This window comes from Empidonax traillii, unplaced genomic scaffold (assembly GCF_003031625.1).
Source record: "Empidonax traillii isolate 1590-97213 ecotype Southwest subspecies unplaced genomic scaffold, ASM303162v1 scaffold71:size1317347, whole genome shotgun sequence".
Taxonomy (NCBI): domain Eukaryota; kingdom Metazoa; phylum Chordata; class Aves; order Passeriformes; family Tyrannidae; genus Empidonax; species Empidonax traillii.
In genome coordinates this window covers 78,393-92,703 of record NW_020955264.1, presented here as the reverse complement: position 1 = coordinate 92,703, position 14,311 = coordinate 78,393, and the positions used below count along the sequence as shown (strand labels likewise).

Genomic DNA, 14,311 nt, shown 5'->3' with positions numbered 1-14,311 from the left:
AAAGGTAACGAAGAGGGCATACCGCTTTCGGCTTCTGCAAACGACAAGAAAAAAATTGCAAATCAAACACTTTGATAAGAAATCAGCTGACACCAAAGTAAAAGCAAAAAAAACCTTTTTTTAAAAGTCTTCAAGGCTTAAAGGTTTTTCTGCTGAGAATGAGAACAAATATACGGATAGACAAGAGAAAATTTTACAAGAGGAGTATAAATGGGTTGCAGGAGGGAAGAATCCATGTTAGGCTTTCCTTCTTGCTTACTCATGTGGAAAAAATAGAGGGGGAAAAAGGAAGGCAGAAATATCTCTAAAAGGCATTTCAGATACAGAGTTTGAATGTCTGCATTTTGAACTGTTGTTTTTTGCTATATATTCAACTTAGGACATTTTCAGGTTCACATTCTCCATGTTCCCCTTGCATTTCTCTATAAAAGAACCAAAATCTCTCTCTAAATGAGAAACAAAAAAAAGAAAGACAAATTTCTTAATTTGTCTTTTTTTTTCAAATGTCTTTCTTAATGTCTTAAGAAAGACAAATTTTAAGCTAAAATATTTGGCTTTTATCAGGGGTACAAAAATTTATTTAAGTGCTTCCTGTTCTTAATAATGCATTATAACATTCCCAGATACTAATTAGAGATGAAGGAATGGCTAAGTCATATTGTGACCTAGAACTACTAAAGTGCAGACCTTAGTAGCTTGTCAGAAACCCTCTAAGTTGATTTTTGTAAACTCAGAGGCCTCTTTGATAGCTGAGGAGTAGGTTAAACATTATTAAATAAAAAAAAAGGAAAAGTTAAAAAAAATCTAATCACAGTTATTCTTATTAATCTTCAAGATAAGGTTGAGGAGGAACAGTTGCCTAAAAAGATAAATATTCTGTAGATACTTTATCCATTATATGAAAACTGATTTGCATTTATCATATTGATATTCCCTATATTTAGGCTTGAATATCTGCTTTTAAGCAATCCTGTAAAATCATAATTTTTTTACAATTAACTACCTAATCCTAACAAAACTTGCTATCAAGGTGTGCTTACTGTTTTGTGTAGCTTTATTAGTAGCCAGAAAAATAATAAGAAAAAATCCATCTGCAAGCAGGAAGCTCAGCTACTGCTCACTTGTACAGCAATATTAGCTTGGATAGACTTCTGATGATTTATAATTTCTATTGATCTCAAATTCCCTATCGTGGAGTTAACAAAATTTGACTGTAAATCAGAAAGTTTTAGAAAACTAACATTTAGGTGACTGCCTGGGAAAAAAAAAAGTGCATAAGTAAATTAGTATTTATACAATTCTACATGTAATAAAGATATTAACAAAGTCAAATGAAAGTCTGCATTGAATGGGATGGGACTATTTATCCTTAACAATGAGCTGAAGATTTACGAAGAGTATTAAGAAATTTAGAATGCCCTCACATTACCACTTCTTTACACTGCATTAGCTCTGAGTGCAAAGTGATGATGGCAGATGAAACTAATCTTAAAAGGAAACTCTGTGTTAAGTAAACAATCAGATACAAAATTTACTGATATGGATATTTTATTATGACTAATAACAAAAATTAAACTGTTGGGAGTAAGAGCTTGTCATCCTTTAAGCACAAAGAATGCTTTGAAAATTTCCTCTGCTCCTGGAAATACTATTCCTAGACCTATCTCTGTCATGGCAGGAAATATTACCTCTTAATAAAAGGGTGCCACCTATACGACATTCTAACACTTAACATTGTTCCTCTGAATTGTAAACTATATGAAAAAAACTCTCAATAGTTTTACTAAATACGGATGTAAACTACAGTCATAAAATCAGCGCATATCTACTGTTGGTCACTCTCATAAAGACTGAAAGTTTAAAAATTCCCATTTGATTTTTATGAATAACTTCAGATAGGAGCAAAATAAAATATTTTCAATGTCAACATCAACAAATATAATTGGAAAACGACAAATTTATCTTGTTCAAATAGAGCTTGCACTTCTAAATCATGTTATTCTAACTTTTATCTTAATTCCCCATCTTTTCATTTAATAAGAGTGCAAGGAAATACAAGTATTCCTAGAAACTGAGAAACTTAAGTTTTGTTCCATTACCTTTCTGGTTAGACTAAAAGGCTCCAGATCAGAAAACCACAAATATGTAGTTAACATATTTGGGTTGAAGAGCACAGGAACAAGTAGAACAGTAAAGACATGCTGCAGGTAGCTCTGTGATTCACCAAACATTGACTATAAAATTATCACTGGTTAATAAAATCAGTAGATATTACTGAGGATCAGGGTTATAAGAAAATGTGAATACCTATCTTATATGTCCTCTTGTTGTTACATTCAAATTCACAAAATCAAGCTGTTAATATTCCTTTGTTACTATTGTTTTCTGCAATTTTAGGCTTTTTTTTCCTACTAAATTAATTAGTTGCAAACTGTTACCTGTGTGGCTTTAGGTAAGAAGGAATATAAGTTTGCATCACACTGTGTTACTTTTTGTGGGATCCTCTGCATCACTTTGTGATTAACAACTCAATCCAACTCCCACTGAAGTTAGTGCAAAGAATTATATAGAAGCCAAGAACTATCTGTTATTACTGAAAGAGACTGTAATATTAGCACTTATATATGTAAATGACAACTGAAGAAATGACAACCTAAATTTGAGCAATAATTATTAGGAGAAAAACAGAGACAATTTTTTTTAATAAATATTGGGAAAACAAAATCTGATAAGTAGTTCCACTGCTATTACTGTCAATTTTTCCTTTTTCTAGAGACAAAAGAAGAGATCATTTGCTTTACATTAGCTAATGTAGAATGAAATTATTCAATGAAAAGTATTTTAAGAGTCCATAGGAGCTGAAAAATTTTTTTAAAAAAGATATTTAAAAGAAAAAAGGATTTCTTAATCAGTATAGTGGGAACAAAAAAGTATAGTCTGAACAAAAATAATATCCAATAGCACATACGCTGCTTCACATTTCACTTTATAATATAGGAAAGAATCAAGCAAAATCAACTATGGGGCATGGAAATACTCTTTTAAACAGTTGTAACATTGCATTTTCCATGTCAAATGCCCAACATAGGTTTTAAACATATTTTTAATAAAAAAAAATTATGATATTTAGGAATAAACATTAAAATAAACTTGCAAAACCTCAGAAATTGTGGCATGAGTTCAAAGGACAGAATCGGTTCTCCTGTGAGGAGAAACAATTGCCCTCAAAAGTGCCTTTTGGCCACTAAAAGGTAATTAGAGGCCAAAAATAAGATGAACTAAAATGTATCATTCCAGGTTTACTGCAGCAGTACAGAATATACCTTCAGAAAGAGGAAAATCAAATTCATCCAGACTCAGTGTTATTTTTATTAAATGTTCCTCTAGCTGTTGCAGACATTTATAACATTTTTTGTTATGCAAAAATGAGTATTATTTACAGCACTGACAGATGAGTTGATGGAAGTTTGATTCCAGTGAAACACTTCTTTTCCCATCTGTGAATCTGTACTAAAAACAATGAATTTTTTTCTTTCTAGTTGAGGAAAGTAGCCAGCCAGTTGGTAATTTCAAGGCTGAATTTGTATTTTGAGAATACACATAGCTATAATGAATTTTGATATCACATCTGTTTTCCCCTTATCCATTTTCAGTAAAGTAAGCTGGACCTCAGGTTAAAAGTGATACATTATGAACAAAAAATTGTTAGCTTTTCCATAAATAAAAATTAACTGCACTTCTAGAGATGGGACATATGTATTACTGTCTGTTCACCTTCTGCTAAATATTCTGACTTGGACTAATTTCAGGGAGGAATAAAGCAGAAATAAGCACCTTTCAGTGCTATGTGAAATGCTGTAATGTGATGGCATGCTAATTATATTCTGAAATGTTTCAAAGAATAGTTATGTTCATTCCGGGAAAAAAAAAAAAAAAGAAAAAAAAGGCAGGCAAAATTCTTGGCAGTGCATTCCACAACTTCAAAAGTTGAAGGTATTGGACATACCTGCTTTCGCGTTTTTCCGACTTGTATTCTATGGCTATCATTAAGAGCTTTAGTTTCGCAAACACCAGTCTGCAGGAAAAGAAGAGGCCAGGAGTCAGTCTTTTTTTCACAACCAGCATCACATATGTGAAGTGGAGAATGTATTTTCCTTAAGAACTTGCACTAACATCTTCCTCCACTTTTTCCATTACAGATACACAGAATATATGTTAAAGTCTTTCTAGTTTGAAGATAATCAATGCATATGATCTAAAAAATATAATCTGAGAAGTTGATAGCAATAGCATAGGCACCAACACATTGTGATACTAGGTCTACTTAAGCAATAATAACAAAGGTCATGATACACAACACAAAATTGCATCCGGCTGTATATACTGAAATAAAGTGAGAGTACACTATTAATAAAGTCACTCTTTTCCAACTATTGTCCTTGGGGTACAACATGATTGAAAGCAATTTGTGATCAATATATGGGAATTACATTCTGATACTGTAATACAGGTTTTTTTCAGTCATTAAAGTCTGCTGAAGTGGCTATTTATTAAAACAACTTAAGGGTGATATTTGTAGACTTGCAGAACTGTGAGTTAGCATACCACCATTTGCTTCGAGATAAGAGGCTCCGTGAAAATAAAGAAATAAACTCAGTTTTTTTGGGTTTTATTAATGAGAAACCATTTTTCAATTCTATCATTTAAATGTATGCAAAGTCAATGCTACTTACTTCCTGTTCTACAGATTTGTCACAAATGACTCTTGGGCTGATCCTTGAACTAGATGGCTGCCATTTCCTTGATCATACAGTAAGTTATCCAGGGCTCAGTGCTTTTCTACCAACTTCTTTACTTCAGTGTTCTTAATACTTTTGCATGTATTTCAATAATATTTATCTTAAGTAAATTAAGCAATATTATTCATACTTTGTATCAATCACATACTTCTCTGAAAACAAGGAATTGGCTACTGAACTGATAATATTCAATTTCTACAATAACAAACAGGAAATATGTCTGATTCAATATATAATAAGAGGAGTGTACACATTTCATATGCTGTTTCCACTGCTAGGTCAAGCGTCAATCCATAGATGGCTAGTCTCATTAGGAAAATTTTTGGGTAGAAATAGTGGGTCTAGAACCAGGATAGGGGAGACAATTTCGTTAGTTTATCTTCAATCAGCAACATCCACACCTGGACCATCAATATCCAAGGGTACAGAATGTTAGGAATTACATTTACATACTGAAAATATATTGGTTGGAATATGTTCATACAGTACACACACATATAGCTATAAATAGAACTTGCAGGCTGATACTAACTCCTATTGTCACTTAATTTTCACCCAACTGTTGACATCAAAAGCTTGAAATTCTTCAACAATACTGAGTGTCCCATCCCCACTGTCTCTGCACTCTCTTTATGTTTCTTATCCAAACTGTATGCCAGCCTATTTACCAAAGAATCACATTCCTAGACTGGCAATTAAGACCCATAACCTGAGACAGCAGAATATCTTGTTTATTTTTAGACTTTTAAAATGTTATTGACTGCAAGAATTTTAAAAGCTTCACTACAAAAACTGTTCTCAAAGTCTGTATATTTCATGGGTAGTTGAATACACTAAGCTTATCCACTGGTTTAATTTCCCCTTCACAAATCAATGCAATGGACTTTTCGTGTCCTTCGATTCTTTTGGATATTGAATACTCAATTCTTACAGTAATGAAAATACCTACACTCATTAATAAGCACCAAACACATTATTACGCAATATTGATTTTTAATTTTTAATGTGCTTTAATTAACCTGAAATTATTAGAGTTATAAAGTAGTGAAAATTTTGAGATAAATCTTTTTGCTTCATTTAAACTAGTAAACATAGTTTGCTGTTTCAGATAACCAAATGCTTGAGGAGAGCTCCAAAGTTTAGATGTGTTTCCAAACCTCAAGAAACACTCTTTATTGATTATTTTATCTCCATTCTACCAGCACAGTTAAATGAATGACAGCTTTATATCAAATACAGTCTCAGTCACATGTTTCTACAAACTTGTAGAAACTCAACACGTTTGAAAATGGTTTGCAGTGGAGATTTAATTTTCATGACTGTAGGTAGTGTAAACAGCACAAATTATCATTCATTCTGAATATAATACACATTTCTGTAATATGAGGTTTTCTACTTCAACATATCCAGGCAGACTTTTGTAGTTTAGTAATACACTTTTCCCCTCAGTAACCTAGTGACATATTGGCTAACACTGTGAAAGGATGGACTGTAAGTCCCTAATTTTAGTAGCAAATTGAAGACCAGGCTCTGTCATAGCTACAACTCAGACAAAGACAGATCTTTAAATGGATAATATTTGTCTAACAGTTGTTTCTCCCTCATTTTTATATCATAACCTATGTTTATGGTCCTGTAAAAATTGGAAAAGGAGGGAGCAGTTAGAGGAGTAGAAGGAAACTCATCCTCCTTTACATAAGAGATGTTATTTTACCTCTTTCTCTATTTCCTCCTCTAAGAATAGAGTTTTCAGAACTTTTTCTGTGTTAACTAGTTCAACATCAAACACTTCAGAGCAGGGTCTCCTTCTTATTAAGCATCTGAACAATCCCTAGCAAAAGCTGTCCACAGCATTTCTAGTGACCTTTTGGTATGGTTGGAGTGAAGGGCAATGTCAATTGAAGAGGAAATATAAATCAACCTGATTATGTGGCCACAGTATTTGTCATAGAAACCTTCTGCATACAAATCTCTTATTCATAGACTCATTTTAGGACAAATATAAGCATTTTCAGTCTTGAAAAGTAAAGCTGTAGAATAGCTTATGCTATGGTTACGTACTATAAGCTTTAAATACTCCTTTCTCATAACAGAGTTGACATATCTTTTCTGACATATTTCACTGTTACAAGTGGTTTGCAACCAGTTCCACAGAGCTCTGGATGTCACACCGGTTATGACTTCATAACATCTGTTTAAATTAATGAATAATTTCCTCACAATGTGACATTAGCCAAGATGGTGATGCTGACAACCACTATTCAAAGAATGGGAAGCATTAGAAGAAACAATAGAACAGCATTTGTGAGTAAATAACTCATTTTAAATGGATTGCTGACAAATTTGTTCAACACTGAAAACATTCATGCTTTCATTTACAACCACTTAATTCCAAATCTATTCTGGAAACAGGCATTACAATGACTCAGATATTTCCATGCATTGATTGCTTTGTGTTTATTAAATACCATACAAAGTAGCAACATTAGGACTTCAGCAGAGTAAAAAAGTCTCCTGCAAAAAAAAGATTTCTCTTGAGAGAAGGCAAATACTTCCGTATATTAATATGTATTTTTACTTACTCACAAACTGCAGGGAAGGACAAACCCACAAAGGCACTAGACAGATATTCTGTATACATTTCATTTGCTACTCCTTCCAGGTAGTATTTCTGCCATGTATCCTCCTCAATCTAAAAGAAATAAGATGCAGAGTTCTGAGTAAAAATCATATCTTTCTTTAAAATTCACAAACAACTGCTTAAATATGAATAAGATTTTAACAAATAAGTCAGTAGAATGTTATGACAATTAACATTGCTTACTCTTGCAGGATTTCCTGAAATACTGAAAAAAACCCAAAAGAGAGTCCCTGCAGTCAGAAAATCAAGTATCCTATGTAAAAGTAATAAACTTAATTCTTGTCAAGCACAGTTATCAAGGGGTAAAATAAGGTTGTAGAAAGCTTAAGGAAAAAAGTTTCTCAATTTTCTTTTTTTTGAAAATGATAGAACCACAGAATGTTAGGAGTTGGAAGGGGCCTTAAAGACCATCTGGTCCTGATCTCCCTGTCATGGGCAGGAATGCCTCCCATGAGACCAGGTTGCTCAAAGTCTTTTTTAATCTGGCCTTGAACTCTGCAAAGACTGGGACATACACAACCTCCCTGGGCAATCTGTTCCAGTATCTCACCACACTCATAGCAAAGAATTTCTTCCTAACATCCAGCCTAAATTTCCCCTCTTACAGTTTTTAACCATTACTCCTTGTACTTTCGCTACAGCTCCTGTTGAAGAGTCCCTCTCCAGTTACGCTGTAGGCCCCCTTCAGATACTGGAAAGCTGCTAGGAGGTCTCCACACAACCTTCTCTTATCCCAGTTGAACAGCTCCAACTTTCTCAGCCTGTCTTTGTAGGGGAGGCACTCCAGTCCTCTTAGTAACTTTGTGGCCCTCCTTTAGACTTGCTCCAGAGATTGCATTATTTTGTTATATGAGTCTCTAACAATGTCTCAGTTATTTTCACCTTGTTTAGAAGTTATCAGCTGTCAAACCTGTTTGTTTAGGGTTTTTTTTTCCTCTCTGCACCTACAACTAAAAAGGAAATATGAGAACAATACATTGAAACAATTTTTTTAATGTTTATCTGTGTTTTAGGAGAGCTAATTAAAAAAAAACCTCTACTGCTAAATTCAGAGGTCTTTTACTACCAAAGGTACAAAGGAAAACAAGTTGGAGGTGCTACAGGACTACCATAAAAACTCTATATATTTGCCTAAGCAGAAGTTTTTTGTGACACACATGCAGTCCCATATAGCTCCCAGCTGCTGCCCTGGGGTCCATGGATGCCATGTCATAACTATAAAGCTTATGTCTTAGACACTCCATAAGGTCTTTCAATTACCATCAAACACTTATATTAAGGTAACTAGTTCAAGCCACTGAGCATCCCTCATTGGGAATAGCACTATAATTCCAAAGAGCAAGTACAAAGTCAACTGATATGACTGGATAAATGTCATATGCTGAAGTTCACTGTTGAAGCCCCAGTTCTCTATACCGTAACTGGTGCCCTCATAACAAAATTTGTTTGAGGTTTGACTGTCATTCACAAAGAGACCTTTTTAGAAAAACTATGGAAACCATCACAAACACACAGCATGAAATACCTAAGGAGTCCTAACAGTCACTTCCCTATATATTACATCACATTAAAATAGATCAAAAATTTTGACCACAATGGAACATTCCTGTGTGTAATTATCTTTTTGGCTTTATTCACTAGCTGTGCCCCATAAACTGTGCTAATAGAGAAATTCATACTTGCAAGAATTATACACAGCAGCAAAAAAATATGTACTACAATACAGTATAGATAAAATTAGAGAGAAACAGGTCAATTACATCAGAGTAGCAAATAATGTAATATATTTCTTTTGTTACTTTTTACATTACCACATTTTCATTAACCAGAGTCTATCTGACTATACAGTAAATAGGAAAAAAGTAAAAAGAGAGACTGAGAGATTAAAGGCTTTAATTTTTCTCAAATAAGGCAGAATATTGTGTGCAGTTTTGATTACCACAATATAGGAAAGATATAAAGATATTAAAGAGCATTCAAAGAAAATCTACAAAGATGGTGAAGGGTTCGGGGGAAGCCATAAGAGGAGTGGCTGAGCTCACTTGGGATTCACCAATTTTTTGCACTCTTTCAAATAAATGTTCTAAAGAACAGAAGGATTGAAAACTCTTTAAGAAACCAGTGAAATATAAGTTACAATTTTTTTTTTTTTAATAGTTCCCTTCTCCTGTTGATAGGCTGCCAAGTAACCAGTTACTTTAGTTCTGGAGACGTAAACAACTGCAAGAATATATTGCAACATGGAGATGTTCCAAATCATATATTCCCTGACAAGTGGGCTGCAAACAATCAAGAAAAATTTCTTCCATAGAAATTGTTTCACTGTCCAGAGACCATGTGGGATGGTAAAAGGGATTTGCATTGTGTTATTCTCCACCACACACAGAGAAGTCATATCACATTTTTTATAACTCTTTTATTTATGGGAAACTTTCAAATGTTGCTGATCAGCAACTCTATATACAGAAAACAGATAAAGTGCAGGCTTGGTAAAAAAATAAGAGTAATGATAGCAAGGGCATGTTTGTAACTTATGGTCTATTTTGTGGCTTTTTCTTAGATTGACACCACCTGGGGTTGGGAAAAACCCCCAAATACATTATGTGTTTCCCTTTCTACTTTATTCCCTTGCTTTCTTTTCTTTAGGCAGATGGTTTTGATTTGGAGGAAGGATCAGACCTATAATCAAATATTCACCCTCTGTCAAGGACCAAGAAAGGACTGGAAAAAAACAAACTCATTCACAAATCAGAGATCAAGCTTCATAGATACCAGTTAGTGTTAAATTAACCTTCATGAAATGATTGGAGTGTTTAATATATGTTCTATTAGGATCCCATGAATTGTTGATTAATGAATTTAAAGAATAGTTGATATTTGGGATGCTATAAAATGCTATTGTAAGACCATTATAACACTGTACTAAAGATGATCATTCCATTTTATCTCCATCTGAACCATGATGTTTTCCTTGGGATTTTAAAGAGACAGATAGTCACCTGCCTGGTATCTTTTTAAAAGCAGTACCTGCTGTTCTGCTAGAAATGAAATTACTATTAAGAATCACAAGTATTCAGTATTTCTTTTTTATTTCTTGGAGTCCTGCAGTTACCATAAGTTTTAATAGAGTAGGGTCCCACAGATAAACATTATCAGTTTCTCCTATAATCCATGTCAATTAGATACTAATTTCAAAATCCTAAAGTGTGGAAAAATATTTTGGGACTCATTACGATCTTGACTAATTTAAGCCTTTGTGATGTTGTTTGCTTCAGTTAATCTCAAGAATTGAATCCCAAAATAAATCTGATTCTTTATAATGTGCGTTTATTTTCCATTAAAATACTTAACCACAATGTAAATTACTGTTGTCCAGTCCATCTCTGGGCCTTAGATACTTATCTACTGCTCATCCATACTTATCTCTATGTTAAGAGTAAGTTGCACAAACTTAATTGTTAATGTAGAGATGAAATAATCTGTTCCATATGCACTTACAAAATGGATGTTTCACATGTCAGCTGCCTGACAACAAAGGGGAATAATTAAATGTTATGCAAACGTTATAGAAACAAAAAGCGCTGAATTTGAGGTGAGTTCAGTTCAAGATGCTACTAATTAATGTTACCACAAATGTAAAAACGTAAAACTTTGAACGGTATTTACCTAGTTAGTGAAAGACAAACAACCTTGGTTTTGACTAGCAAAACAGAGAAAAGCCTACAGTAGTTTCAATTTTACAATTATTAAGACAATTTTGTCACTTCAAATAATTACTAGTCTACCCTCTTTCAGGTCCTGACAACAGTGTCTGAATACTTTTACTTTCTACCTTTGTACAGTATGAATTAACACAGTGGAGACAAAAAGAGTAGATTTCATTTCAGTAAAAAGTTTTTTGTGGTAAAGCTTTGCCCGTTGGCTGAACAAACACATTCCAGCAGAAAGCACAAATCTATATCTATTAAGTATTGTGGGTTCCAGGAAGCCAAATATGCTAGTTTAGTTCTGAGATCAGTGTGACACCAAGTTTTACCTACTGCTCATCATTATTTCTGTGGACAGCTGTCAGTTTGAGAAGTCAGGAATTCTAATCATAGAATCACATAATGATTTGGGTTGGAAAGGACCTTTAAAGATGAACTAGTTCCAAACCCCCCGTCGTGGGCAGGAACACCTTTACTAGATCAGGTTACTCAAAGTACCATCCAACCTGGTCATGAAGACTTCCAGGGATGGGGCGTGCCATCCTCAGACAATTTATTCTTTATTAAAAAATACTGACTTGGCAATAAGAATTTTTGGATAATTAAGCTGTCAAATACTGATTTGGAATGAAGAGATGTGTCTTTGCTGGCAGAGCAATAAAGAAAAATTTAATGTCAAAAAATATTTAGAATAGAATAAAACATTGAAGGGAGGAACAACACAAGAGCAGGAACAGACATGAGGAGAACAAATACAACAGCAGTGAACCACTTCAGTAGGGAAAAAATAGCCAACAAAACCCCCAGTCATATTATTAGCTATCACTTCTTCTTTTCCCTCTTCTCATTTCTTGCACGGTATTTCCATTTTCATTTAGCCTCAAACACAGGCTTCTATAAGATGTAACTGTTGAATGAAGATACAATAATTGATAAAGGGTAATTCTAAACCCCTCCCTTTCTTAAAAAAAGTTCGGACTTTGTTTACTGATCAAATGTTTTTGACCTCAAGTATATCACCAAGCAATGACAAAAGGTTTTTTATGTGCCTTTCCTTACAGAAAATGAACACTGGCCTTTCAGAGACACCTTCTCCTGCAGGATCCTAAGGAGTAGGCTTTGCAGATCATTCTGTTATTTTTATCCCTGAAGTGAAATAAAATAGTTCGAGTTGATACTGCAGCAATATGAGCAAAAGTAACATTCCAGAAAGATAACAAGGCAGCACAACTAGCAGTTGATGCAGTAACAAGGAATCATTCACTCTCTTATACGTGACCACACTATAAATTATTAAGACTAAGTAGATGGCAGTCCTTTGATTTTGATGTTAAATTGTTACAAAATGTTATCACAGGATGCTGTGTTGGTGTGAACAGTAAGTAGCCATTTTTTACTTTAGAAACCTTGTAAACCCTAGAGGAAATTTTAACAATTAGCAACAAATATTTAAGTTACTCCAATCACAACTTGGAAAAAAAGGTAAAGAGAGTTTAGGTAACTGTTGGAACTGACACAAAATGTGCCACACCACCACAACTACTTGTAACTATATCTTCCAAATTCCTCTCTAGTACTGTAAGTACGTGATTATCTTTCCCTGACTACATTACATTGCAATTCTGTCTCCTTGATAGTCATAAAACAAATGACCCACTGAATCAATAGCCTATATGAAGAATAGCTGGAAAATTACATAGTGCATCCCAAGAGAAGAAATGTAATTTTCATCTGTATCTTTTTTTTAAGTTACAATACTCCTCTTCTCTCTGGCTGTATACAGATACAATACTGTTATCAGAAAATATATTTACAAAATGCAATCAAGTCCTTGTTAGACATGGTGAAAGAGATCTGAAAAAATGATGTTCATCTTGCAAGCGCTACCTTTAGTATTGCAGAAGAAAACCAAAACCCTTAATACACCCAGCCCTACACCGTGGCAGTGTAATTATTGGGAGCTCTGTAGGTCCACATGATCTATCTTGTTCATAGCATTCGCTTTTCAGCATAATGATATAAATAGTTACATGAAAGAGATTGAGTATATCTGAACCTGATAATGCCATATAACCTCTTCCATCAAGATCTAAGTATCACTATCAAGACAGAGAACAAATGCTAGAATTGCAGTGTGACCTAGGATCTTTTATTGCATTTTGCAAGGGAAAGGATGGTGGAGTGTCTTTTTAAATATTAAGGAAGTGACACAATGAAAATTCCTTTATAGCACAATAAAAGCAGATGTAAAGTCTGCTCCCTAGTGTTGACTAAGATCAGCTCATCACTACCACAAAAAGAACATAAAACAGTACAAAGCTTTTGAGAATGCTTCCAGGGCTTCCTGATGTTTAATGTATTTTTCTAACAACAAAGATGAGAATAAAAAGAAAGTACACACAAAATCAGAATGGTTTCAGTTGGAAGGGACCTTAAAGACCACCTAGTTCCAACCCTCCTGTCATGGACAGGGACACTTTCCACTAGACCAGGTTGTTCTGAACTCCATTCATATGGCCTTGAACACTTCCAGGTATGGGACAACCACAACTGCTCTGGGCAACTTGTTCCAGTGCCTCATCCCTCTCACAGTAAAGAATTTAATCCTAATATCTAACCTAATCCTGCACTCTGTTGGTTTAAAGTCATTACTCCTTGTCTGAACACTCTTGAAATATTCTTGATTGGTAGTTGGAAAAGTATTGAAAGCAATGTAGTTTAAACATTTCCTCATGTTCACTTATAATGCCCTTTCAGTTGCACAAATTGCTTGAGTGAATGTCTAGTTTTATTATGCCTTTAGATATGGATATCTAAATCTGACAGATAAATAATTGGCTGAATGCAGTTCTTACAGCCCTAGTTAAGAGTGAAGGTTCTTAGATTGTCTTATAATTGAGTTTCCTCAAGTATCATAAATTGTCAACTATCTCTTTACTCAATTCCATTGTCTGCTTAAATCAATGCTAACAAATATCCTTAGTACTATGAAAACTACAATCTCAGTCAATTATTCCCATAGCTTTCTGAATGCAAGAATGTTTTTTAAAATTGGTATAAAAGGACTATGTTTTATAAAACAGCAACTATGCTAATTAAGATGAACTCTATAATTTCAAATAAAATGTTTATGCATTTTTTTCATAATTCATAATAATGCAGAA

At 33.9% G+C, this 14,311-nt stretch overlaps 1 protein-coding gene across 1 annotated transcript in view; it reads right to left on the bottom strand.

Annotated features, from left to right (window-relative positions):
* Positions 1 to 14,311, bottom strand: part of LOC114055902 (calcium-activated potassium channel subunit alpha-1-like) — a gene marked incomplete at its 5' end in the record, with an annotated part of 191,679 nt that overhangs the window by 117,652 nt on the left and 59,716 nt on the right. The window contains 3 exons of the mRNA XM_027880516.1: positions 23 to 34; positions 4,007 to 4,075; positions 7,382 to 7,491. Of these exons, the coding sequence (XP_027736317.1) occupies positions 23 to 34; positions 4,007 to 4,075; positions 7,382 to 7,491 (191 nt within the window). The remainder of the gene's footprint in view (positions 1 to 22; positions 35 to 4,006; positions 4,076 to 7,381; positions 7,492 to 14,311) is intronic.